Source organism: Taudactylus pleione, unplaced genomic scaffold (genome assembly GCF_031769625.1).
Source record: "Taudactylus pleione unplaced genomic scaffold, aTauple2 ptg001613l, whole genome shotgun sequence".
In the NCBI taxonomy this organism is placed as follows: Eukaryota; Metazoa; Chordata; class Amphibia; order Anura; family Myobatrachidae; genus Taudactylus; species Taudactylus pleione.
The window spans coordinates 25,897-52,032 of NW_028286010.1; the positions used below are offsets into that span (position 1 = coordinate 25,897).

The window sequence follows — 26,136 nt, forward strand, 5'->3', positions numbered from 1 at the left end:
TCTCCACCAACGCGTTTCACTGCCTGTTGGCAGCTTTTTCAAGGTGTCTATATGGCCACATATCCCTCTTTATGTAGTACCTTCTACTACCATTAATTGCTCACAGGTGAGCTCAATCAAGTCAGTTTCATCATACATCAACATTCTATATCAGATGCAAAATCACACATAAGAGGCAAAACCTTCACATATAATAAAACATTCTATTCAAGATTCATAGTACTCACTTCAATAAGTATAATTCATAGCTGTACACCTCCGTTTTTTGGAGTGTTTAGAGCCGTCAACCAGGAAGTGTAAGTGGAACGCAGCGGCAACTGACGCTGCGTTCCACATGTGGCGCCAAGCGCTGGATTCTGTATGGCTCCGTCTATTCGGGAGTCCTCGTGATCATTCTCCTTAGATCACATGCTCAACCCGGATGTGGTGATGGAGCACAGCAATGGCCTTCGCTGCGTTCCACACACACTTTCCATTATAGATGATCTATCAAACATTGGGTCACGTGATATAACCTCTGGAAATATATAGAGTTATCTACCACTGTAAGAACAGATGACTTGTCTATTGGAAACCAGCAATATATAAGTAAATGATGCAGATAGCAAACAATTATTAAGCAATATGTATCTTACTATTGTTTTTAACTGTAAAAATAAATCCATAATTGTACATAGTGCATCAATAGAAACCCAATCCTAGAAATAGCTGGAATTATGTATCAAGGACCAAAACATATATGCTAAACACATGAAAGGTGAGAAAATTGAGGATAAAAAAATAAAACATATAAAATATAATCATAATTCATTATAATACTACATTGAGTTCTAGAGCCTCATTTAATCCACTAGGGAACAGAGAGTCTAACTGAAAGGTCCAATAGATCTCCTTCTGGCATAACTTCCTAAATCTGTCTCCTCCTTGTAAGGTCAGGGGATATGTTCAAGAACCATTACCGTCAGAGAATCAGGATCACCTCTTTGATATTCTGCGAAATGTTTAGGAACACTATGATTGGGTAGTTTCTTTAAAATATTTCTGCGGTGTTCCATAAAACGTACCTTAGGTGGTATAGTTGTTCGTCCTACATATTTCAAATGACAACCACATTGTAAAATATAAACTACCCAGTAGGCATTACAATTAATGAAACTTGTGATCTTCTCATCTCCTGCCATCGTAGTTATGGTGGAGGTTTTATTAATGACATATTTACATGTGGTATATCTCCCATTCCCACATCTAAAAAATCCCATAGGTTTGGGTGCTAGCCAGGAAATCAGAGGTGTTTTTGTTTTTTCATTTGTAGCAGGCTTCATAAGACTGGGAGCTAATATTGATTTCAGGGACCTATTTTTCTTAAATATAAATTCTGGATTAGAAGGAAGAAACTCTGAGTATTGGGTCACTTTTCAATACTTTATAATTAGATTTAATAATTTGTTTTACTGCATTAGACTCATTATTGAACTTTGAAACTTTGGCAGGTGAATTAGCATTTATTTCATTCTTTTCTGCTCCACTTTTGATTTGGAGACTAGCAGCAAATCTCTATCTGTAGAAAGAGCTTCCTTGAAAGCTCTCTCTAAAATATATGCAGGGTAACCTCTACTTGCAAAGGATTCTAACATCTCCTTTGCTTGTTCAATAAATAGCTTTTCAGTTGAGCAGTTTCTCCTTAATCGTAATAATTGGCCTTTCGGAATATTTGTCTTCCATGGCCTGTGATGTGCAGATGGGCACTAATGCTTACTTCCTTAATATAGTTGGAAGTGATGATCATATTGTCACAAATTTCAAGGGTCACATCCAGTAAATTGATCTTGTTCCTGTTATAAGAATGTGTGAAAACCAAATTAGAAGTGTTGGTGTTGAGAGAATGAACAAAATTGGAGGCTGTCACAGAATTCCCATCCCAAATAATAAACAGATCATCAATATAACGGCTATAGAGAACTAGGCTTCCACCGAGTCCGCCTCCCCACACCAGCTGGTCCTCGACCTGCCCCATGTAGAGATTGGCGTAACTCGGTGTGAACCTAGTTCCCATGGCCGTCCCCATAGTTTGGAGGTAAAAAGTGTTAGAAAAAAGTAAATAATTGTGAGTAAGAATGAAGGGAATAAAATCTATAAGAAAAGGCCTGTGTCTCTCACTCAAATCTGCATCTCTGTTTAGAATATCGCTAATAGCCTGTATTTCCAACTGATGTGGAATAATTGTATACAGTATTCTATCCCCTGTACATGATACAATGGGGATGTGGTCATAATCCTGGCACCAGCATCCCAACGGTAAGTAGTGGGGTTAGGGTTAGGCACTCAGGGGCGAGGGTTAGGTTTAGGTTGCAGGGAGGGAGGGGGAGAGTTAGGATACTTACTGTGGTAGAAGCACTGGAGAAGTCTGGGATGGCATATGTGTGTCCCAGATTCGCTGATTAGTAGTTGCACCTGCAAGTGGTTCATATAGCTGTGTTAGGTTTTGGTTCAGTGGCTCCCATACCCTGGGGGGAACAGACACTGAGGTTTGTTCAGAGACACTGTGATATTTGGAAGTGTTGTGTTTGTGGTAAGGCAATAGGCCCTGCCACTTGTAGAGAGGGAATAACCTGTTTAGTTAGGACTTATTTTTATGTTTTATTGTGTAATATAAACAACAAAATAAACAAAACTGGTTCCAACCAGCTTGCCTGAAAACCCTGGACTGGTGTGCTGTTTCCTGGCTGCTGTGTGTAAGGAAGTGTCCATCTACCCCAGGAGAGGAACCCCCCTACCCCGACTATATCACATTACCGACCGGTGTCAGTATCCTAACCCTGTTGAGATGTCTAGATTCTGATCACCGGCATCCAGTACCCAACCCGATACAAAGCTCTAAACAAACTGTCCTATGGCTGTATACGGTGTAATAGATGTGTATTATGGTCATGTACAGCGGTCAGGACATGTTGGGGATGTAGTGTCCTATGTCTGTATACGGTGTAATAGATGTGTATTATGATCATGTACAGCGGTCAGGACATGTTGGGGGCGTAGTGTCCTATGTCTGTATATAGTGTAATAGATGTGTATTATGGTCATGTACAGTGGTCAGGACATGTTGGGGGTGTAGTGTCCTATGTCTGTATACAGTGTAATAGATGTGTATTATGGTCATGTACAGGACATGTTGGGGGTGTAGTGTCCTATGTCTGTATACAGTGTAATAGATGTGGATTATGATCATGTCATGGTCAGCGTCATCTGAAGACGGTGTTGATTCTCGGAAATGAAAACCAAAAACGTTAAATTTTCAAAGCTTGCTGAACATTAGGCGGCCTTATAATGGGCGTTTCCGCATGTGTAACGGGTCCCTTAGTGATGATGAATTGGCCGCATAATACATGTATTTTCTGTGATATTGTCCGTATGGTTTCTTATTTATAGACCGGTCATAGCTGAATGATATTCTGTCTTTGCTCTGTCCTGTGTTACAGTCGGCCTCAGCTCCCTAGATCGCGCCAATCACCTGATCTCCGGGTGCCGTTATGCCTTGGACATGGATTCCAATGGAAATGTTGTCTTCCGAGCTCATTATACAGCCTGCAATGTGCAGACCCAGGTGAGGCTGCGAATGTCCAGCGAGAGAACATTATACTTATGCCGCTGCTTCAGGCATCCCCTGCATGTGTCTCCCTCCTTCATCTGTGGGACACGTCAGGACCATGGGGTTAGTGTGGGAAGATGCGTCAGCATTTAATGAGCTCATTTTTGAGTGGTATAAAAGCTCCCCCCCTCTAACCTCTCCTCAGTTATTCATTATCTGCTGAAGGAGTAGGTCAGCCCTGAGTTAGCTTGGATTGCTATATTGGTAGATGGACCCAGACGGGTTCCTCTAAATCTTAGTTGTTAGCAGCAGAGGCTCCTGCTCTCTTACCTGAGGGGTCTGCCGCTGCTGTTGGTCTGGCACGCGGTCAGATGGGTTCTGCCACCTGCGCAATGAGAAGCTGAGACCTGCGCATGTGCATGAGCGGTGGTGGCGCTGTTCATGCACATAACACCGGGCTTCTGTGGGCTGCATTGACTGCAGCCCTGAGAAGCCCTATAGGGCTGACCAAAAGGCAGAGCAGCGGCTTCCACTGGAACTGGAGACCGCTCTCCCCGGGGGCTGCCTGTCCTGTGTGTGACTGGCAGGTAGCTCCTCCAATGGGAAGCCACCTCCAGTCAGTGCACGTAGGACTTCAGAGGCCCAGGACATGTCTGTCTGATGGGAGGGTGGAGTGGGGTATACACCCAGAGGTTTCTCAGGTAGGTGCCCGCTTACTGTCATTCAGAGAGCAGTGGAGGACGTCTTCCATAGACAAGTGGTAACAGACATTATAGAAAGAGTTTATATTATCAGCATCTCTGCTCCAACTCAGAGAAGATTCTTTGCAGCAAGATGGCCGACAGACAGACCGACATGTATCGACGTACATCAGGCCTTAAAGAGTCTGTTGGATTCAGGCGTAATCATCCCTGTACCGAATTATCAGAGAAAGATGGGTTTTCTCGTTCAGAAACCAGATGGCAGTCACAGACCAATCTTAATACGTAAAGGAGTTAAATTTAAGGTAAAAAAATAAACAATATCAGGATGCAGTCTATAAGGTCAGTCATCAATGGGACGGAAGATACGAGGTGTTGGCGTGCGTAGACATCAGGGACACCTATCTAACCTGAGCTACATGCCCTGTACACACATAAGACCTCATTCAGAGGCGGTCGTTAGATGCAAGCGGTCGCTCTGTATGAGGGCGGCCGCTTGCATCTTGTAGTGTCGCCTCTTGGTCAATCGCTAAGCTGTGGGTTACCGCCCACAGCTCTAGCGACCGACCAGGGTGATGGTCGCGATGGTCAAGACTATCGGGCTTGCGACGAGACCCTAAGGTTGGGTCTCGGCACTCGCAAGCCTCAGGGATCTTCCTGCTCTGATCGAGCAGGAAGCTCCCCACTGACATCACTGCTGATGTCAGTGGGGCCGCCCCCAAACGGCAGGCGTTCCTTCGGAAACGCCTCCGTTTGGCCGGCCAGGCCCCCTGTCCGCCTCCCAAACGGGGCAAGCTGTCACTCGCATTCGACAGCTCGCCCCCTTTGGTGCAAGACCCCTAGCGATGGAGCGCCAGTCGCTAGCCGGATCTCGCGCATGCGCACGTCGGAGCCGGCTCCGACGTGCGCATGCCCAGTGGGGGAACATTGACCCAGTTGCGAGCTATTAACGCTTGTGACCGGGTCTGAATGACCCCCATAGTCCTCATACTTCTTCCTTCCTGACAGCAGGGGCCAGTAATATGTCCAGCACTATCACGGTGGCTCCTACAGCGTTACCGAACTCCGCAGACTAGTGTGTACGCCGCGCCCAAATATGGCGGAAACGGTTTCACTTTATGGTGCATAACTATGTTGTGTTGCTAATTATTATCAGTTAATGAGGGCAACTCAATGACAAGCGATGGCTGCGCCTTGCCGGAGCATGAACCATTTTCTCAGCACCTTGTGGTCACAAACATATCCTATGTCATATTACCGTAACGGTCAGCAATGTGCGCATTCACCGATTGCCCCCGGTGAGGTCTATAACATACGGATATAGTCTGGCCTGTAATCCTCCAATTACCCGTCTTCTCCTGCTTTGGGGTGGGGGCCTGTGGCACAGATACCTATAGGTCTCTCGGTGATCTGCTTTGCTCTTGTCTCTATAGAATGGATTCCGGGTCTTAGAAATCCACATGGTAAAGAAGACATCAGCGGGAGGAGGTCACAGTGACCGTTACCTCATGAGGTGCCCGGCGATGACGGAGGCACTGGGAAGAGAGAGAGTGCGATGTGACCCTAACTATGTGCAGGTACTGACTGACGGCATAATGCCAGCGCTATGGCTAGAAAGCACGTCCTATAGGGTTCAATACAGCACGATGTGCCGCCGGGAAGCCGGGCTGCGGACATATCGACCATATATAGTAGTGCCAACATCGCATCCATGGCATTGAATTGACTTCCTCCCATGTAGATCATTGGTGACTGTGATCCCTATTGATCCCTATGGTAAATGTTTCCTCCATACTCACTAGGATGCACCTGAAATCCAGCAGAAACTCTGACCCATATTTGTAGCCCCTCTCCCACCGCTGTGACCCCACACCCTGTTATACAATGTACAATGGAGCGTGAAGAAACTTGTCTAGGCATCCAGGATAGTAGCCCAAGACTCCAGAGGTTCCTGGACATACCGGGAGAGGAGGCACATGTGGTACCACCACGCTGCACTGCAGGGGGGCACATGTAGCATGTGCAGAGCAGGGACAAGCAGTCCTTGTAGGCAGGGGAGGCTGAGCCTCCCCTGTCATACTCCTGAGGTTTCATATAAAAATTATTAGAATAATACAAAGAGGATGATTATAACTTATAAACATTGTCTTTGTTTATTGTAATCATTTTTATAGTTAACACTCACCAGCTTTGTGGAGCTTCTTGGGACTGCATGGAGACTAGAGGTGAGGCAGCAACAGCTCAGCCTCGCTTCTGTATATTCAGACACTGTTTGCAGAGCTGGGGGCGGGGCCACATCACAGGCAGTAAGCTGCATAGAAAGAGAGCTAATAGAGGCATGCCTCTTAGTATGGGGGGGGCGTACCTTGAGCACTGATGTACACCTTGGATGTGTCATGTGACCAGGAAGTGCACTGCAGTGTTTAGAGATCAGAGCTCAGTCAGCATAAGCAGGAGAAGACACAGAGAAGCAGGTAGGATGGAATTGAATACGGCAATACTTTTCAGAGGCAAAGTCACAATCGACGATACTTTTTCGCGGATTTCGGCTTTTCGCAGCTTATTGAATACGGGCCTTAATATGAATTATATGTCAGCAGAGGAAAAAATGCTATGAAAAGGGACCAATAGTGAAATAAAAATAATACTTTCTGGAACAAATAGATGTCGCGGTATATGTATAGGCTGGGGCTTCACTTACTATTATATGAGAGAATGATCATTTATAGGCTCTGCGCTTTCCAATAGATAAGACACCATTTATATTTGTATTATTAGCAGTGATTGTAGATCAGGTCATTTATGTCATTTATTGTATATCTGGTGTCTCCGGCTATTGCAGGTGTCTCGGCCGATGCCTTTGGGGAGCTCCGATGATCAGGTAATGCTGGATATATTCAGACTTCCATAAAACTCCATTTAGCAGCAGGATCATGTGATTTATGGCTCTGTGCATGCTCCGCAGCGTTATGGCTCTGTGCATGCTCCGCAGCTTTATAGCTCTATGCATGCTCCGCAGCGTCATGGCTCTGTACATGCTCCGCAGCGTTATGGCTCTATGCATGCTCCACAGCATTATGGCTCCGCACATGCTCCGCAGCTTCATGGCTCCGTGCATGCTCCGCAGCGTTATGGCTCTGTGCATGCTCCGCAGCGTTATGGCTCTGTGCCTGCTCCGCAGCGTAATGACTTCCGCAGCTTCATGGCTCCGCGCACGCTCCGCAGCTTTATGGCTCCGCGCATGCTCCGCAGCGGCATGGCTCCGTGCATGCTCCGCAGCGTCATGGCTCTGTGCATGCTCCGCAGCGTTATGGCTCTGTGCATGCTCCGCAGCGTTATGGCTCTGTGCATGCTCCGCAGCGTTATGGCTCTGTGCATGCTCCGCAGCGTTATGGCTCTGTGCATGCTCCGCAGCGTCATGGCTCCGTGCATGCTCCGCAGCTTTATAGCTCTATGCATGCTCCGCAGAGTTATGGCTCCATGCATGCTCCACAGCGTTATAGCTCTATGCATGCTCCGCAGCGTTATGGCTCCGTGCATGCTCCGCAGCGTTATGGCTCTGTGCATGCTCCGCAGCGTTATGGCTGTGCATGCTCCGCAGCGTTATGGCTCTGTGCATGCTCCGCAGCTGAGCGGACACCACTATGCGCAACTACAGGGGAATTAGAGTGGTGGCGTCTGCACCTGTGTCTGAGTTGGTGTAATCGGGCCACAACGGGGTGTTTACGCATAGACTGAGTTCTGAGGGCGCCTCGAGGGTTTCCAGGCAAAATTGCGGCCTATACTGCGCAAGCGTGTGCAGAACTGCGTCTGATTTTGGAGGGACCAGGTATAGGGCTCGTGCAAGTGTGCGCTGATGGTAATGGCGGCTACCTGAGCAGGCGAATGGATGGGAGCGATGCTGCTGCCTTTATTTCTGTGCAGCCCGGAATCAGCCCCTCTCTGTATGCGACAAGTGATGAGAGACGAGCGTCATCCTCTAGTCTTGTACATAGGAGCATCCATACAAGATGACCGAGTACAGTATGTCCGTATTCTGCCTCATCAGAGCAATGAGAATGACACTCTGTGATGTCCTCAGCCCATCTGTGCTCATTGTACATGTTCCCGTTATTAGCACGGCCTATCAGTCCTTCACAATGGGGACCCACCGGGTGCTAGCACGGCCTATCAGTCCTTCACAATGGGGACCCACCGGGTGCTAGCATGGCCTATCAGTCCTTCACAATGGGGACCCACCGGGTGCTAGCACGGCCTATCAGTCCTTCACAATGGGGACCCACCGGGTACTAGCACGGCCTATCAGTCCTTTACAATGGGGACCCACCAGGTGCGAGCACGGCCTATCAGTCCTTCACAATGGGGACCCACTGGGTGCTAGCACGGTCTATCAGTCCTTCACAATGGGGACCCACCGGGTGCTAGCATGGCCTATCAGTCCTTCACAATGGGGACCCACTGGGTGCGAGCACGGCCTATCAGTCCCTCACAATGGGGACCCACCGGGTGCTAGCATGGCCTATCAGTCCTTCACAATGGGGACCCACTGGGTGCTAGCACGGCCTATCAGTCCCTCACAATGGGGACCCACCGGGTGCTAGCACTGTACTCTCAGTATGGCGCCTTTTGCACCATCTACGAGCACCTTTTGTGAAAGCTACATCTGACCGTTACATTAGATCGTACAAATGTCCCACGTAGTGATTCACTTCATACATAACGGAGGCTGGAAGGAGCAGTAACTACTTGTGGGATTGTGGCCCAGCTACTATATACTAAACGAGGACCCCCCCTAGCCACACCTCCTACAATCAGCTAAACTCCTCCCTCAATTCACCCAACCACACCCCATGTCTGCCCAACCACTCCCACAATGTCCCAAGGTCACACCCCTCTCACAAACCAGCTCTCCCTCAGTAACCTGGACCTCTCCCTCTCCCTCTCCCCTTCCTCAGGAATGGTCTCTCTTATTTCATGGGGAACTGCTCGTTTCAGTGGATGATGCCAGTTTGATGGGTGTGGAAGTGGAGATAAGTAACCTCAGTGTAACAGTGAGAGGGCAACGAGGGCCACTGCTGGATACCAAGGAGGTAGGTAACAGCTGGACAGTAGCACTTGGTGAAAATTTTTATAAAATATGGAATATGCTAAATAGTGAAATAGCATCACCTCACATATAGATAGCACATTGCAGTATGGGACACAAGCTAATGACTACAGATGTATGGCTAAGCCAGACATTGCACGCTTGTAGCATAATTGTGCTGCCACTTAACTAATTTCAGCTTTGCATTGCAAAAGATTGTCTCTTTATAAGGCACCCCCTATTCCAATATGCCACACCCCCCTATTCCAATATGCCACACCCCCTATTCCAATAGGCCACACTCCCTATTCCAATAGGTCACATTCCCTATTCCAATATGCCACACCCCCTATTCCAATAGGCCACACCCCCTATTCCAATAGGCCACACCCCCTATTCCAATAGGCCACACCCCCATTTCCAATAGGCCACACCCCCATTTCCAATAGGCCACACCCCCTGCTCCAATATGTCACACCCCCTATTTCCAATAGGTCACACATCCTATTCCAATAGGTCACACCCCCTATTCCAATAGATCAGACACCCTGCAAGGTCCAAGGCTCTTGGAATGGGGAAACCCTTTACAGCTTACATGATGCACAGACACAATGTGATTTATAAAGCAGAGAGGGAGGAGCAGACTGGCTCAGTGGTCATGTGCATGGACTGCAGTTACTGTTTATGGACGATCCTGTGCCAGTAAGCGGCAATGTCACTCAGAAGCCGTTTGTGCTCCCATATTGATCTGTGCACACGCATTGTTTCATGTGCTCAGCCGTACAAGAACATTAGGATATTTTCCATCTACACATTTATACATATGAGGTTTACCAGGGGGATTGGAAACATAAAGTGGCCTCATGTAGGAGAGAGCTGATCAACTGTAGCCAGAGCCGATACACAGGTAAGTGGGGCTAAAATACATTTTCTCTAGCAGTGTAAATGAAAAAAAATAGAAATCCATTGCTTCCTCTTAACCTCTGCCCAAAACATAGAGCATCCTATTGATTTACAATACAGAGAGCATCCAAGTGACCAATATACAATACAGATTATTATTATTATCATTTATTTATATGGCGCTACAAATGTTCCGCAGCGCCTTACAAAGTACATAAACAAGTTGTAGACAAGCGACTTACAGAACAATACAATACAGGACCAGGACATGGATAATATATATTGCTACATTAGCGACCATAACACCCAGATAAACAACAGAGCATAAGTAACCAAGTGTTAGGTGCCGTAGTGGGGGTAAGAAGTAGATGAAACTAAAGTAGAGAGAAGCACAAGAGGGTAGAGGGCCCTGCTCGTAAGAGCTTTCTCTAAAAGGGAGGGGATAGAATTATTGTGATACCATACAATACAGAGAGCATCCTAATTGTGTCATACAATATAGAGATCACCCTAGTGGCAGCCATATAATACAGAGAGCATCTTAGTGACCACCATACAATATAGAGAGCATCCTACTTTCAATCATACAATTTACACCGCATCCTAGTGACCTATATACAACATAGAGAGCAGCATTGGGACCTCCATAGAATTCAGATCCTATATGAAGCACATAGAACAAGCTAGTGATCACCTTACAATATAGACAGCATCCTAGTAAGAGGCTTACAAAACAGAGATCATCCTAGTGACTGTCATACAATACAGAGAGCATTTATGTGACTGGCACAGAAAGCGAAGGCGCGCTAGATCTTAAACACAAAGACCTCCTATCAAAAGAGACAGCTCACAATGTGGGTTCTGATCCTCACAGCAACAATCATGTATAAAGGAAATAATGGAGCCCTCAATCTGAAGGATTGATAAATCTGTTAAAAGTATCCTTTTATTAAGGGACAATTTAAAACATATATCAGCAGCATCTAAACTTGCATCAGTAGTAATACATATATAATATGTAAGTACTCAGTGCACTTGAGGGACAAATCCCATTCATAAATGTCCTCACTGATGGCTCCAGTTGTAATTATCTGTGCACTGAGTAACTGTCACACTATTACAGACACAGTATCATAGAGAGAGGTGTTGGCAACAGGGGCTGGCTGGCAACTTTTAGCCTGGGGGGCAAATGCATGCAGGCGGCCCTGGCAGAGGGGTAGCGTGTAGCCAGGGTGCCCGAAGAACATGCATGCTACGGCGCCCCCCCCCCCTAGTGTGTCAGGGAGGAGGAGGATCCATATGGGATTAATGTAAAGTAAATATAAAGATTAGGAACAGCCCCGTCGTGGTGCCCATATGCAGTGCCCCCTGTGCCCCAGGAGAGGATCCCCTTATGCAGGCCTCCAGTAGTGATCCCCCTATGCAGTGCCCCTTATACAGTGCCCCCAGTAGTGGTCCCCCCTGTGCAGTGCCCCTTGTGCCCCCAGTAGTAAGCCCCTTATATAGTGCCCCATTAGTGGTACCTCCTATGCAGTGCTCCTAATATAGTGCCCCCAGTACCAGTCCACACCCAATGCAGTGCCCCCAATAGTGGTAACCCTTATGCAGTGCCCCTTAAATAGTGGCCCCAGTTGTAGTCTCCCCCCTATGCAATACCCCCAGTATTGTCCTTTTTATAGAACCCCCAGCAGTGGTCCCTCGATGCAGTGCCCCCAGTGGAAGTCCCCTCCCCCCTATGTAGTGCCCCTAGTAGTTGTCCCCTCCCCCCTATGTAGTGCCCCTAGTAGTTGTCCCCTCCCCCCTATGCAGTGCCCCTAGTAGTTGTCCCCTCCCCCCTATGCAGTGCCCCTAGTAGTTGTCCCCTCCCCTTGTAGTGCCCCTAGTAGTAGTAGTAGTCCCCCCTTGTAGTGCCCCCAGTAGTAGTCCCCCCTATGTAGTGCCCCTAGTAGTAGTCCCCTCCCCCCCTATGTAGTGCCCCTAGTAGTAGTCACCTCCCCCCCTATGTAGTGCCCCTAGTAGTAGTCCCCCCTTGTAGTGCCCCCAGTAGTAGTCCCCCCTATGTAGTGCCCCTAGTAGTAGTCACCTCCCCCCCTATGTAGTGCCCCTAGTAGTAGTCCCCTCCCCCCCTATGTAGTGCCCCTAGTAGTAGTAGTCCCCCCTTGTAATAGTAGTCCCCCCCTTGTAGTGCCCCCAGTTATAATCCCCAGCAGTGGTCCCCCCCTTGTAGTGCCCCCAGTAGTGATCTCCCCCTTGTAGTACCCCCAGTAGTGGTCTCCCTCTTGTAGTGCCCCCAGTAGTGGTCTCCCTCTTGTAGTGCCCCCAGTCCAGTAGTGGTTCCCCCTTTGTAGTGCCCCCAGTAGTAGTAGTCCCCCCCTTGCAGTGCCTCCAGTAGTGGTTCCCCCCTTGTAGTGCCAGCCTCCCCCCCTGTAGACACACGTAGTAAAAAAAAACCACTTACCTGAATCCCCGCTCCCACCGTCGCCATCCGCTCCTCCGTCTGTCCTTCCCGGGCATTATGGGAGAGACGTCATATGACGTCATGACGCCTCTCCCTTTGCCCACTGCGGGAGCCGGAAGATGGAGCGTCTCCTGCAGTGGGCGCAGCAGCAGCTAATATTGGCTGCTGCTTACAACAAACACACAGCTGCCGGAGCCGGCGGCTGTGTGTTTGTCACTTGTGTAGCGCTGACCGAACTCCGTCCGGTCAGCGCTACACACGCGGTGCAGTCTGTGTCACAGTGACACAGACTGCCCGCGGCCCGCATGACGCTGCGGCCCGGGGGGCACATGGTACCCTGCCCCCTGGCCCAGCCCGCCACTGATTGGCAACACTGTATCCAGCTGACAGCCAGAATATGTCTCAGTAGTCCAAGAGACGGTACTTAATAAGGAGGTTCTGTTATAAGTCTCTTACCGCATGATGCCCTTATGGAGGGGAAACGAGTGGGGGAGGAGAGTCCTGCACAGGGTGCTGGTTTCACTTTTAGTTGTGACTCTGTAGTACAGAATATTCGATATGCCGCTATAGTGGCTGTGGTTCCAATAGGAAAGGTGCCCTGTGATAACAGGCGAGGTCCCGGCCACCGCAGGGAAACTACATACAGTATATATTACAGCAGGACTGGGTACATTTCTCAGACAGCTAGAGCCATGGCCGAATGTCAGGAGTCTGCCTGGTAAGTGAGATAGGCAGCACCAATGCCCCCCTCAGTATATCAACATCATCCCCGTACAATTTATACCAGTGTTTCCATTGTGCACTAGTGCCAGTTTATACCAGTGTTTGCATAGTGCACTAGTGCCAGTTTATACCAGTGTTTTCATGGTGCACTACTGCCAGTTTATACCAGTGTTTCCATTGTGCACAAGTGCCAGTTTATACCAGTGTTTCCATTGTGCACAAGTGCCAGTTTATACCAGTGTTTTCATAGTGCACTAGTGCCAGTTTATACCAGTGTTTTCATAGTGCACTAGTGCCAGTTTATACCAGTGTTTTCATGGTGCACTACTGCCAGTTTATACCAGTGTTTCCATTGTGCACAAGTGCCAGTTTATACCAGTGTTTTCATAGTGCACAAGTGCCAGTTTATACCAGTGTTTCCATTGTGCACAAGTGCCAGTTTATACCAGTGTTTTCATAGTGCACTAGTGCCAGTTTATACCAGTTTTCATAGCATCACTAAACTGGCACTAGTGCACTAAGTGTAGTCATCTCTTCTAAGGTCCTAAGAAAAGGAGGCAGGACCTTATCAGAGATGGGGACACTTAGCAGCACTAAAAGTGAAATATACATTTTATTACAAATAGCGCGGAGTGACGGGCCCATCAATGGGTTTTAGTATTCTGATTATTGTGATTTTCATCACCCTAGTCCTGCAAATCCACAATATCTGATTATTGACGAGGAAACTTTCCTTTCAGTTCTTGGGCAGACAGATGGATGTTCTCCCCCTATGGATGGCGCGTGGATTTTATGCCTACTCACTGGAAGCGTCCTGCCCGCTGGGTAAGTGCCAGAGGAATAGCGTCAGATCACAGTGTTCATATTATGGGGCCCATTTACAAACGAGATCATACACAATGAGGGATAAAACTCGCTGTGTATGGTAATTGGTGCTCCAGCCAATCAGCTCCCAACTGTCATTTTTCAAACAGATGACAGGAGCTGATTGGCTGGAGCACCGTTATCACACGAGTTTTATCAGTCGTTGGGTATGATAAACTCATTGATAGATGAGGCCCTATATCTGCTGATAGACGGAGCGGCAAACAGATGTGGGTGAGGAGATGCTGCCCACAAACTGGTCTACACAGAATGGGCAGTTACCAGAAACTGGAGGACACGTGGCCTCTGTTGTGCCTCCATTGTCTATATCAGGATGTAGTTATAAACCTGGCGGACAAGATGCCGGTGGTCGATATACCAGCGCCAGGATCCCGACGCTGGGCAAAATGCCGACGCTGCTATCTCTACACAAATCAGGATACCAGCATCAGAATCCCGACAGCCGGCATCCCGATCCCAAGAGACCGGAGGCAGGTAAGTATTAGCCGTGGCGGGGGGAGGGGGTGGGTTAGGTTTAAGCATATCCTGGGGGGACTTAGGGTTAGGGACCCTCCAGGGCAGGGTTAGGGGGGCAGAGGGGGTTAGCGTTAGGCACCACCTGGGGGAGTTTAGGGTTAGGCACCCCCCGGGAGGGTGAGGTTTAGGGTGCGGGAAGGGGGGTTTGATTTAGGCACCTGCGGGGGGACTTAGGGTTAGGCACCACCTTCCGCCGGTATTTCAATCCCATTCCTCTATATCATGTTATACTAAGGACAATGTAGGGGATTTTGGGTTGTAGTGATGTCGCTTTCTTTCCCCAGTGTCCCAGCACCCAGGAGACGAGGTCACACTCCACATCCCCAAGCAGCGCATGGGCTTAGTAAAGAGAGGCTCCTATGTCACCGAAACTCTGACACTGAGGAACATAGCGTCCAGGCCGTCGGTTACGGTCACTGTGACTGAGAACAGGCACTTTCTCATGATTACCGTCCCTGCTGGTGACGTTCTGCAAAGACAGGTGAGTAACCCCCAGGTCCCAGAACCCTCTCCCCCACCATCTACTGTCGTTCTTCTATGGATTACACCAGGGGTATTCAACATGCGGAGCTCCAGCTGCTGCGGAACTACACATCCCAGCATGCATTGCAATTAGGCATGCTAAAACTCTGGCAGCGCATGCTGGGATGTGTAGTTCCACAGCAGCTGGAGCGCTACATGTTGAATACACATGGAGTAAGCCACGCCGGGGAATTTCCAGGAAGCGATCAGGATTTTGCTGTCATTAGTGTGACGGCAGCGCATTAAAGATCTTTTTATTGCTCATTTCTAGAAAATACAATATCAGGAAGTTTCCCCACCTTTATATCCCCACCTTTCCCACCACTATCCCCACCTTTCCCACCACTATCCCCACCTCTCCCACCCCTATCCCACCTCTATCCCCACCTCTCCCACCTCTATCCCCACCTTTCCCACCCCTATCCCCACCCCTATCCCACCTTTCCCACCCCTATCCCAACCTTTCCCACCTCTATCTAAACCTCTCCCACCCGTCCCCACCTTTCCCACCCCTGTCCCCACCTCTCCCACCCCTGTCCCCACCTTTCCCACCTCTCCCACCCCTATCCCCACCTTTCCCACCTCTCGCACCCCTATCCCCACCTTTTCCACCCCTATCCCCACCTTTCCCACCTCTCCCCACCTTTCCCAACTCTCCCAACCCTATCCCCACCTTTCCCACCCCTATCCCAACCTTTCCCACCTCTATCTAAACCTCTCCCACCCCTGTCCCCACCTTTCCCACCTCTCCCACCCCTGTCCCCACCTTTCCCACCTCTCGCACCCCTATCCCCACCTTTCCCACCTCTCCCACCCCTATCCCCACCTTTCCCACCTCTCCCACCCCTATCCCCACCTTTTCCACCCCTATCCCCACCTTACCCACCTCTCCCACCCCTATCCCCACCTCTCCCACCCCTATCCCCACCTCTCCCACCCCTATCCCCACCTTTCCCACCCCTATCCCCACCTCTCCCACCCCTGTCCCCACCTTTCCCCACCTCTCCCACCCCTATCCCCACCTTTCCCACCCCTGTCCCCACCTTTCCCACCCCTATCCCCACCTCTCCCACCCCTATCCCACCTCTCCCACCCCTATCCCACCTCTATCCCCACCTTTCCCACCCCTATCCCCACCCCTATCCCACCTTTCCCACCCCTATCCCAACCTTTCCCACCTCTATCTAAACCTCTCCCACCCCTGTCCCCACCTTTCCCACCTCTCCCACCCCTATCCCCACCTTTTCCACCCCTATCCCCACCTCTCCCACCCCTATCCCCACCTTTCCCACCCCTGTCCCCACCTTTCCCACCTCTCGCAACCCTTTCCCACCTCTCGCACCCCTATCCCCACCTTTCCCACCTCTCGTACCCCTATTCCCACCTTTCCCACCCCTATCCCCACCTTTCCCACCTCTCGCACCCCTATCCCCACCTTTCCCACCTCTCGCACCCCTATCCCCACCTCTCGCACCCCTATCCCCACCTTTCCCACCCCTATCCCAACCTTTCCCACCTCTATCTCCACCTCTCCCACCCCTATCCCCACCTCTCCCACCCCTATCCCCACCGTTCCCACCCCTATCCCCACCTCTCCCACCCCTATCCTCACCGTTCCCACCTCTCGTACCCCTATCCCCACCTTTCCCGCCTCTCCCACCCCTATCCCCACCTTTCCCACCCCTGTCCCCACCTCTCCCACCCCTGTCCCCACCTTTCCCACCTCTCCCACCCCTATCCCCACCTTTCCCACCTCTCGCACCCCTATCCCCACCTTTCCCACCTCTCCCCACCTTTCCCAACTCTCCCAACCCTATCCCCACCTTTCCCACCCCTATCCCCACCTTTCCCACCTCTCCCACCCCTATTCCCACCTTTCCCACCTCTCGTACCCCTATCCCCACCTTTCCCACCTCTTGCACCCCTATCCCCACCTTTTCCACCCCTATCCCCACCTTTCCCACCTCTCCCCACCTTTCCCAACTCTCCCAACCCTATCCCCACCTTTCCCACCCCTATCCCCACCTTTCCCACCTCTATCTCCACCTCTCGCACCCCTATCCCCACCTTTTCCACCCCTATCCCCACCTTTCCCACCTCTATCTCCACCTTTTCCACCCCTATCCCCACCTTTCCCACCTCTATCTCCACCTCTCCCACCCCTATTCCCACCTTTCCCGCCTCTCCCACCCCTATCCCCACCTTTCCCACCCCTATTCCCACCTTTCCCACATCTATCCCCACCACTCCCATTTTCCCACCTTTCCCGCCCCTATCCCACCTCTCCCACCCCTATCCCCACCTCTCCCAACCTCTCCCCCCACCACCACCTCTCATCATGGACAGAGACTAGGCTGTATGCTGGGTGACTGGAGAAAGCAATAGATACAATGAAACATTGCTGTAGAAGAACGTATGAGAGAGTCATTCTGCTGGAAGAATTGTTGCATTTTCTTTTATGTTGAAGGACTGTAATACTGAGGGAAATAATGACCGTGGCATTCAAGTCTTCTACAGCATTGATCTGATGCTGGAGTTCTCAGAAGTAGCTCATCCAATGAACTGGACCCTGGAAAACTATTACGAATGTACAGGTGAGATAGACATAAGGGATACAGGTGATGGGCACATCGTTAGAGGGATGTACAGTACTCTCTCTATACAAGTAACTATACAATGTCTATGTACATATGTCTATGTCACCCAGCTAATCACAGATGTAAGATTTGAGTTCTCCAAAATGTTTAAAAATAGATTTTTTTTTAAATGAAATCTTATATGTTAATGCTTTATTATTTAAGTATTTATTTATTTTAATGATTTCCATCTATCATCACCACTATAATAAGCAAATAGTTAAACAGGCGTCACCAGCAGAGTCCAGCAGTTACCAGTAGAAGTAGTGGGCACAATAGAGTTATCAGTAGAAGTAGTAGGCACAATAGAGTTATCAGTAGAAGTAGTGGGCACAATAGAGTTATCAGTAGAAGTAGTGGGCACAATAGAGTACACTTTGGGCGCTGTTAATGATTGCAGCTATACCTGGCAGCAGCTTCCCTTTTAGAGTGATGGGGGCTCTGTATATAAGAACTTAAAGAGAAAAAGGGGGAAGCGCTCAGAGGGTATAAATGAGTATACTAGAATAAATCTATGGCAAAGATAAGACACAATTTATTACGCTATGGCCAAGAGTCACAATAATAAAAAAAGTGCTAGTTACAATGGGAGTAATATACATCAGTATATCTGTATAACAGCTAGTAAGATACATCAGTATATCTGTATAACAGCTAGTAAGATACGTCAGTATATCTGTATAACAGCTAGTAAGATACGTCAGTATATCTGTATAACAGCTAGTAAGATACATCAGTATATCTGTATAACAGCTAGTAAGATACGTCAGTATATCTGTATAACAGCTAGTAAGATACATCAGTATATCTGTATAACAGCTAGTAAGATACATCAGTATATCTGTATAACAGCTAGTAAGGTACGTCAGTATATCTGTATAACAGCTAGTAAGATACGTCAGTATATCTGTATAACAGCTAGTAAGGTACGTCAGTATATCTGTATAACAGCTAGTAAGATACATCAGTATATCTGTATAACAGCTAGTAAGATATGTCAGTATATCTGTATAACAGCTAGTAAGGTACGTCAGTATATCTGTATAACAGCTAGTAAGATACATCAGTATATCTGTATAACAGCTAGTAAGGTACGTCAGTATATCTGTATAACAGCTAGTAAGATACGTCAGTATATCTGTATAACAGCTAGTAAGGTACGTCAGTATATCTGTATAACAGCTAGTAAGATACATCAGTATATCTGTATAACAGCTAGTAAGGTACGTCAGTATATCTGTATAACAGCTAGTAAGATACATCAGTATATCTGTATAACAGCTAGTAAGGTACGTCAGTATATCTGTATAACAGCTAGTAAGATACGTCAGTATATCTGTATAACAGCTAGTAAGATACATCAGTATATCTGTATAACAGCTAGTAAGGTACGTCAGTATATCTGTATAACAGCTAGTAAGATACGTCAGTATATCTGTATAACAGCTAGTAAGGGGCGTCAGTATATCTGTATAACAGCTAGTAAGGTACGTCAGTATATCTGTATAACAGCTAGTAAGATACGTCAGTATATCTGTATAACAGCTAGTAAGGTACGTCAGTATATCTGTATAACAGCTAGTAAGATACATCAGTATATCTGTATAACAGCTAGTAAGGTACGTCAGTATATCTGTTTAACAGCTAGTAAGGGTGTCACGTGTTTAACCTTTTATGTTATTTGCTAGTAGTCGTTTACTACATCGTATTATAGCAATTTAGCAAAGTGGAATGGAAACAATAATTATATATACTGTATACAGATACATTTGTTGCAAACATAAAAGATCACATACAGTATTCACAGCTTGAGATTAGAGTCACTGTATGACATTCATGTATCAAGTCCTGGGAAATCCTGCTTTATTTCCAAAGCGTTCTCAGGGTGTCTTATTAGGGCAGTGGGATCAGTATTCCCCGTTCTAAGGGGCCTATGTATCAACGCTTGATGTGAGATAAAATTGTGAGATATATATCACCAACCAATCAGCTTCTATCATTTTTTAAACACAGCCTGCAAAATGTAAGTTAGAAGCGGATTGGGAGGTGATATGTATATATATATATATATATATATATATATATATATATATATACACATATCTCACATCAAGCTTTGATACATAGGCCCCTCAATGTTAGCGCTCTGTAACCTTTATAGGAATAAATGACATGAATCTCACCGGTGTCAGGAGAGAGCGCTGCGGAGATCCGAGAACTTGAGAGGAAAAGTAGCTTCTGATTTATCTCGCTGATATGCGGTGATTTTGCCGGAGCCAAACACTACAGCACGTCACCCCACACCAACCGACAGCAGCGGGGACCTTAATTCTAGGGTCCCGCCGCAAATCGACACTTTCTCCACGCCAACCGGAACCTGGCACCCTACGGAGCAGAAAAAAGAAGCTACTTTTCCTCTCAAGTTCGCGGATCTCCGCAGCTCTCTCTCCTGACATCCTTACTAGCTGTTATACAGATATACTGACGTACCTTACTAGCTGTTATACAGATATACTGACGTACCTTACTAGCTGTTATACAGATATACTGACGTACCTTACTAGCTGTTATACAGATTTACTGATGTATCTTACTCCCATTGTAACTAGCACTTTATTAATTATTGTGACTAACAGCCATAGCATAATAAATTGTATCTTATATAGATTTATTCTTGTATACTCATTTATAACCTCTGAGCGATTTCCCCTTTTCTCTTTTCTCTTTGAGTATCTAGCACAGTTATCACACTTTGGGTCTCATTTAGACCCGCTCGCAAGTGCCGATGCGCTTGCAAGCGGGTCAATGTAGAGGCCCTGCGTGCAGCAGCCGCACTGCGTGTGCGCAAGCCCCAGCGAGAGAAAAATTCTCTCGCTCCAGGGCTTACTATAAAAGGGGCGGCTGTCGATGATGATCGTCAGCTCACCCCGTTTTGTAGGTGGGGCGGAAGGGTGGCTTGCCAAATGGAGGCGTTCCCGACGGAACGCGTGCCGTTTGGGGGCGGCCCCACTGCCGTCACTCGTGAGGTCAGTGGGGAGCTTCCAGCTCTAATAGAGCCAAAAGCTCACTGGGGCTTGTGGCAGATGAGACCCTATCACAAAGGTCTTATCGCAAGCCCCGATGGTCACGACGGTCTTCACCATCGCGACCATCGACCTGGCCGCTCGCTAAAGCCTAGCGAGTGGCCAGGTCAGAAAGTAGATACGGCCGCCCTCATTCAGAGTGAGCGCTCGCATTTTGCGAGCGCCTCTGAATTAGGTCCTTTTTTCTGTAGCCAGAAAAAGTCCTTTTCACCTTTTGATAAATCAGCCTCTTAGTTCTGTTATTTTATGTAAGTGTGTTATCTTAGTAATATCCAGGCGGTAATATATATATATATATATATATATATCACTGCCCGCAGCAGCTGTACTTGCCTTGTCAGACAGTGATGCATACATTGTATTGTTACAGCATTACCTCCAGGCGTTACCCAGCCAAGACCGCGTCCCACAGCCAACGCACAGGGGGAATTGTCTGCAGATGTGACAGCACATGGCAAAGCGACAGAGCAAGAGATGGCATCGCTGGCAACTACAGCGCACACAGGGCGGACTACAGCTTCCATCCCGGCTTCTCCTGACACCCAAGGAGCTCAAGATGGAAAATATCCAGTAACCTCTCCTGGGCTGAAGGGTGGATTACAGGAGAGCACAGGACAGTTAGCTGTACCCACAGAACCTGGTGAGAAACAGTTGGGGGGACAATTTGATATTGGCATCAGCGGGTCAGGAGATGACTCCGCAACTCAACACTTCCATCAGGATAGGACAGAGCAGCCATTGGCCATAGGACGTGTTACACCAGAAAGCTTCACTGGTTACTCTACTGTCCCCAACAAGCTACCAATGTGGTCTACTGCAGTGACCGGACCACCCAACAAGATACCCCTTCCCCAGGAACAACGTAACATCCCAAGTAATCAGGGTCTTCAGTCAGGTATTTATAATGAGAACAAACCAAGATTCACATTCTCCAACATGTTACCAAAATTGGTAGATTGGTCTTCTCCAGTTGGAGGACAAAATATGACATTTGATAAAAATATTACAGAAAAAAACACAAGACAAAATATGTATTCACCACTCACAAAAGTCACACAACCTGGAGGTCCTGACAGAGTTAGTCCTGTTATTTATTCACCTGAAGCTAAGCAGAAGAACACTAGTAAGTCTGGTCACCAGCTGCCATGGAATTCCCAGCCCGTTTCTGGCAATGGAAAGTCCACGTCTCCACAGCGGCCGAAGGATGATGCTACCCCATGGGAGAGCCTTAGAGGTGAAACGCTGTCTGAACTCCTGGAGGAGACCACCAGAGATGGACTGTTATCGCCAGTTTACAGGGGAAGAAAAGAAATAAAGTTTGCAGATAGAATAGGAAGTGAGAGACCAAGCGATGCCACGCGTATCCCAATGGGAAACCATGACAAGAAACAGGCTGGAGATCTGCGTTACATGTCAGGAACTAAGGGGGACCAACCTACAGCTCCTCTGGATGACAAGTCCCTCCTACCAAGCAATTATTTGGAATCCAGCGATTGGACACCATCGAGCAGCCTTCCAGAGAAGACATTAAACCATACGGCCAGGGAATTGGAGATTATAGGCTCTGCTGAGCAACTATTACTGTCAACGTGACATAATAGAAAGTCACTCGCAAGATTCTCACAAAGCTGAGGCGGCCATTTTGTACGGTGATCCTATCTCCTGAGAATGCGGCCTGCAAATCCACCAGGCGCTACGTCAATGGTTGTGTGTCAGTTTGTAGGGTACATAGGGGGAGGTTTATCAAAGCTCGGAGAGAGATAAAATACCAACCAATCAGCTTCCAGCTTCTGTCATTTTTCAAAACACAGCCTGTAACATAACAGATAACAGCTGATTGGTTGGTACTTTGAGGGAGATTTATTAAAGCTGTGAGAGATAGAGTACCAACCAATCGGCTCCTGTCATTTTTCAAACACAACCTGTAACATGACAGGAGCTGATTGATTGGTACATTGGGCCTCATTCAGACCCAGTCGCAAGCGGCTGTCCGCTCGCAAGTGGGTCGATGGTGTGCACTCCGCATGTGCACGACGGAGGGAGCTCCGTTTGCGCATGCGCCAGACGCGACGAGCGAAGGACTTTCCTTCGCTCGTTGCGTCTGATCAAAGGGGGCGTGCTGTCGATGTTGATTGACAGCACGCCCCCTTTGGTGGGCGTGCCGGGGACGTGCCTCCCAGACTGAGGCGTTCCCAAGGGAACGCCTACCGTCAGAAGCCGGCCCACTGACATCACTAGTGATGTCAGTGGGAGTGATTTTGGCTCTGATAGAGCCAAAATCACTCCAGGGCTTGTGGTCGAAAACCCCGACCACAGGCTTATGGTCGCACTGGCGATGGTCGCGATGGTCAAGACCATCGCGGCCATCAAACTGCACGCTCGTATAGGCTGTGGGTGGTGACCCACAGCTATACGAGCATCCAGGAGGACGCTCCATTTTTATGGAGGCTGGCCCTCATTCAGAGCGAGCGCTCTGCTCAGAGCGTCCGGCTCTGAATGAGGGCCATTATCTCTCTCCAAGGCTTAGTACCTCTCAACCCGCAGCCTGTAAAGTGACAGAAGCTGATTGGTTAGAACTTTATCTCTCTCCAAGCTTTGATGAAAATCTGTCCATAGCATGATAGAGTCATTTTCTGTATTTATTGGGGACATCTTTGAACACAGTGTAAAAAAGATAGAAACTGATCAGAAAATTGTTGTCACTTTGTGAACTGTACTAAAAAAATGACAGAATTGATGTTTTTGTGACCTCTATGGGAATAATGTCTATGGGGAAAGTAGGTGAACTTTTATATACGAGCATAGGATGAGTTTCTGCTGGGTGACCAGCAGGGGGCAGCGCAGGCTCAGAGGAAGTTCTGTGGGATAAAAGCTGCATTTCAGAGACAAGTGGAATAAAGAAATAAATTATCAGACAATTTAAAGCCTGGGTGCAATCATCTGCGCGGCTGGGGGGTTTGTTACCTCCCTGAGACACCTGCATTATGGGGGGTTTTCTCTTGGTTTGAATGTTTTTACATAATTGATATCAACCAGTTGCCTAAAGCTAAACAATGTATCTCTATGGGGATCTGAGGGTTTCTGAGATATTTACCTATTAATGTTCTGTGTTTCTGCTGATCTGTAAATATTTGTTAGTACGATGAACCCAATACAGCCCCACATTCTCACACTAAGCTGCCCCGATCCTGACCGCGGCTGGTATATTATATTATAGTACATTATATAACATTATAGTAAGGTATATTATAGTACGCTGCATTACATTATAGCTATAGTACATTATATAACATTATAGTAAGGTATATTATAGTACGCTGCATTACATTATAGCTATACTACATTATATAACATTATAGTAAGGTATATTATAGTACGCTGCATTACATTATAGCTATAGTACATTATATAACATTATAGTAAGGTATATTATAGGGGTGAGCGGGTTCAGATTTCTGAAATCCGAACACCCCTAAGCCCCCCCGATCCGAGGCCGATCCGAGTCAGGCTCGACTTTTCCCGCCTGACTCGGATCTGAAATCGAGGCAAAACGTCATCATCCCGCCTTGCGGGTCTCGCGGGTTTTGGATCCTATATAAGGTACCCGTGTCGGCGCCATTTTCTCACTCGGCTGCCGACAGTGAAGAGGGAGGGTGGGAGTTAGGGCTGGCTGGGCTGTGTAGTGTAGTGTAGTGCAGTGTAGTGTTGTGCTGTGCTGTGCTGCTGTTGTCCATAGGGGCTGTGTCCACTCCTTCAAAGTCCATAGGGGCTGGCTGGACTGTGTTGTGCAGTCAGTTGTCCATAGGGGCTGTGTCCACTCCAAAGTCCTGTGCAGTGTCCCAGTCCTAAAGGGGTGCTGTAGTGTTGTCCAGGGGGTGCTCTGTCCATCAGGGGTGCTCCCCCCAAGTGCAAAAAAAAAAATATTTTTTCTGTGTTTGTGAATTGTGTGCGCAGTAGCCGCACGTGCATCAACAAAGTAGTGCCAAGCGTGCGCCTGTGTCCCATAAATAAAGGGCCGGCTGGATTGACCGCTAAAGGGTGCTGTAACCCCCAAAGTACACTCCAAACAAAATAAAAAAATATTTTCTGTGTTTGTGAATTGTGTACACTGTGGCTGCACGTGCATCAACAAAGGAGCAGCGCCAAGCGTGCGCCTGTGTCCCATAAGTAAAGGGCCGGCTGGCTCATTTCTTAAAGGGTGGTGTAACCCAAAAAGTGCACTAGTCTCCAACAAAAATAAAAAAAAATTTTCTGTGTTTGTGTGCGCCTTAGCCGCACGTATATGTCAATATAACATAAATGGAGGACCAAACTTTCTCCGATAAAAATAAAATAGCGAAAGATCAAAAACCACTTCCTCCTAGTGCTGAAGCTGCTGCCACTAGTCATGACATAGACGATAACATGCCATAAGCGTCGTCTGCCAAGGCCAATGCCCAATGTCATAGTAGAGGGCACATACAATCCCAAATGACAAAGTTCAGGAAAATGACCTTGAAAAAAACATTTAAATCATCTGAAGAGAAACGTAAACTTGCCAATACGCCATTTATGACACGGAGTGGCAAGGAACGGCTAAGGACTTTCCCTATGTTCATGACTAGTGGTTCAGCTTCACATGACGATGGAAGCCCTCCTCCCGCTAAAAAAATCAAAAGAGTTAAGCTAGCAAAAGCACAGCGAAGAACTGTGCTTTCTAAGAAGATATCACAAATCCCCAAGGAGAGTCCAAGTGTGGTGGTGGTTGCGATGCCTGACCTTCCCAGCACTGGACGGGAAGAGGTGGCTCTTTCCACCATTTGCACGCCCCCTGCAAGTGCTGAAAGGAGCACCCACAGTCCACTTGCTGATATGCAAATTGAAGATGTCACTGTTGAAGTACAACAGGATGAGGATACTGGTGTAGCTGGCGCTGAGGAGGAAGTTGGCGAGGAGGATTCTGATGGTGATGTGGTTTGTTTAAATCAGGCTCCGGGGGAGACAGTTGTTGTCCGTGGGATGAAAAAGCCCATCACGGTCATGCCTGGGCAGAAGACC

At 47.9% G+C, this 26,136-nt stretch overlaps 1 protein-coding gene across 1 annotated transcript in view; it reads left to right on the plus strand.

Annotated features, from left to right (window-relative positions):
• CIROZ (ciliated left-right organizer protein containing ZP-N domains) overlaps positions 1 to 22,972 on the plus strand; it is a 31,038-nt gene extending 8,066 nt beyond the window's left edge. Inside the window, exons 4-11 of the mRNA XM_088464217.1 lie at positions 3,477 to 3,601; positions 5,721 to 5,864; positions 7,130 to 7,168; positions 9,243 to 9,377; positions 14,198 to 14,282; positions 15,143 to 15,339; positions 17,848 to 17,974; positions 21,470 to 22,972. Coding sequence (XP_088320343.1) covers positions 3,477 to 3,601; positions 5,721 to 5,864; positions 7,130 to 7,168; positions 9,243 to 9,377; positions 14,198 to 14,282; positions 15,143 to 15,339; positions 17,848 to 17,974; positions 21,470 to 22,692 — 2,075 coding nt within the window. The 3' untranslated portion in view covers positions 22,693 to 22,972. The remainder of the gene's footprint in view (positions 1 to 3,476; positions 3,602 to 5,720; positions 5,865 to 7,129; positions 7,169 to 9,242; positions 9,378 to 14,197; positions 14,283 to 15,142; positions 15,340 to 17,847; positions 17,975 to 21,469) is intronic.
• Positions 22,973 to 26,136: the final 3,164 nt, after the last annotated feature.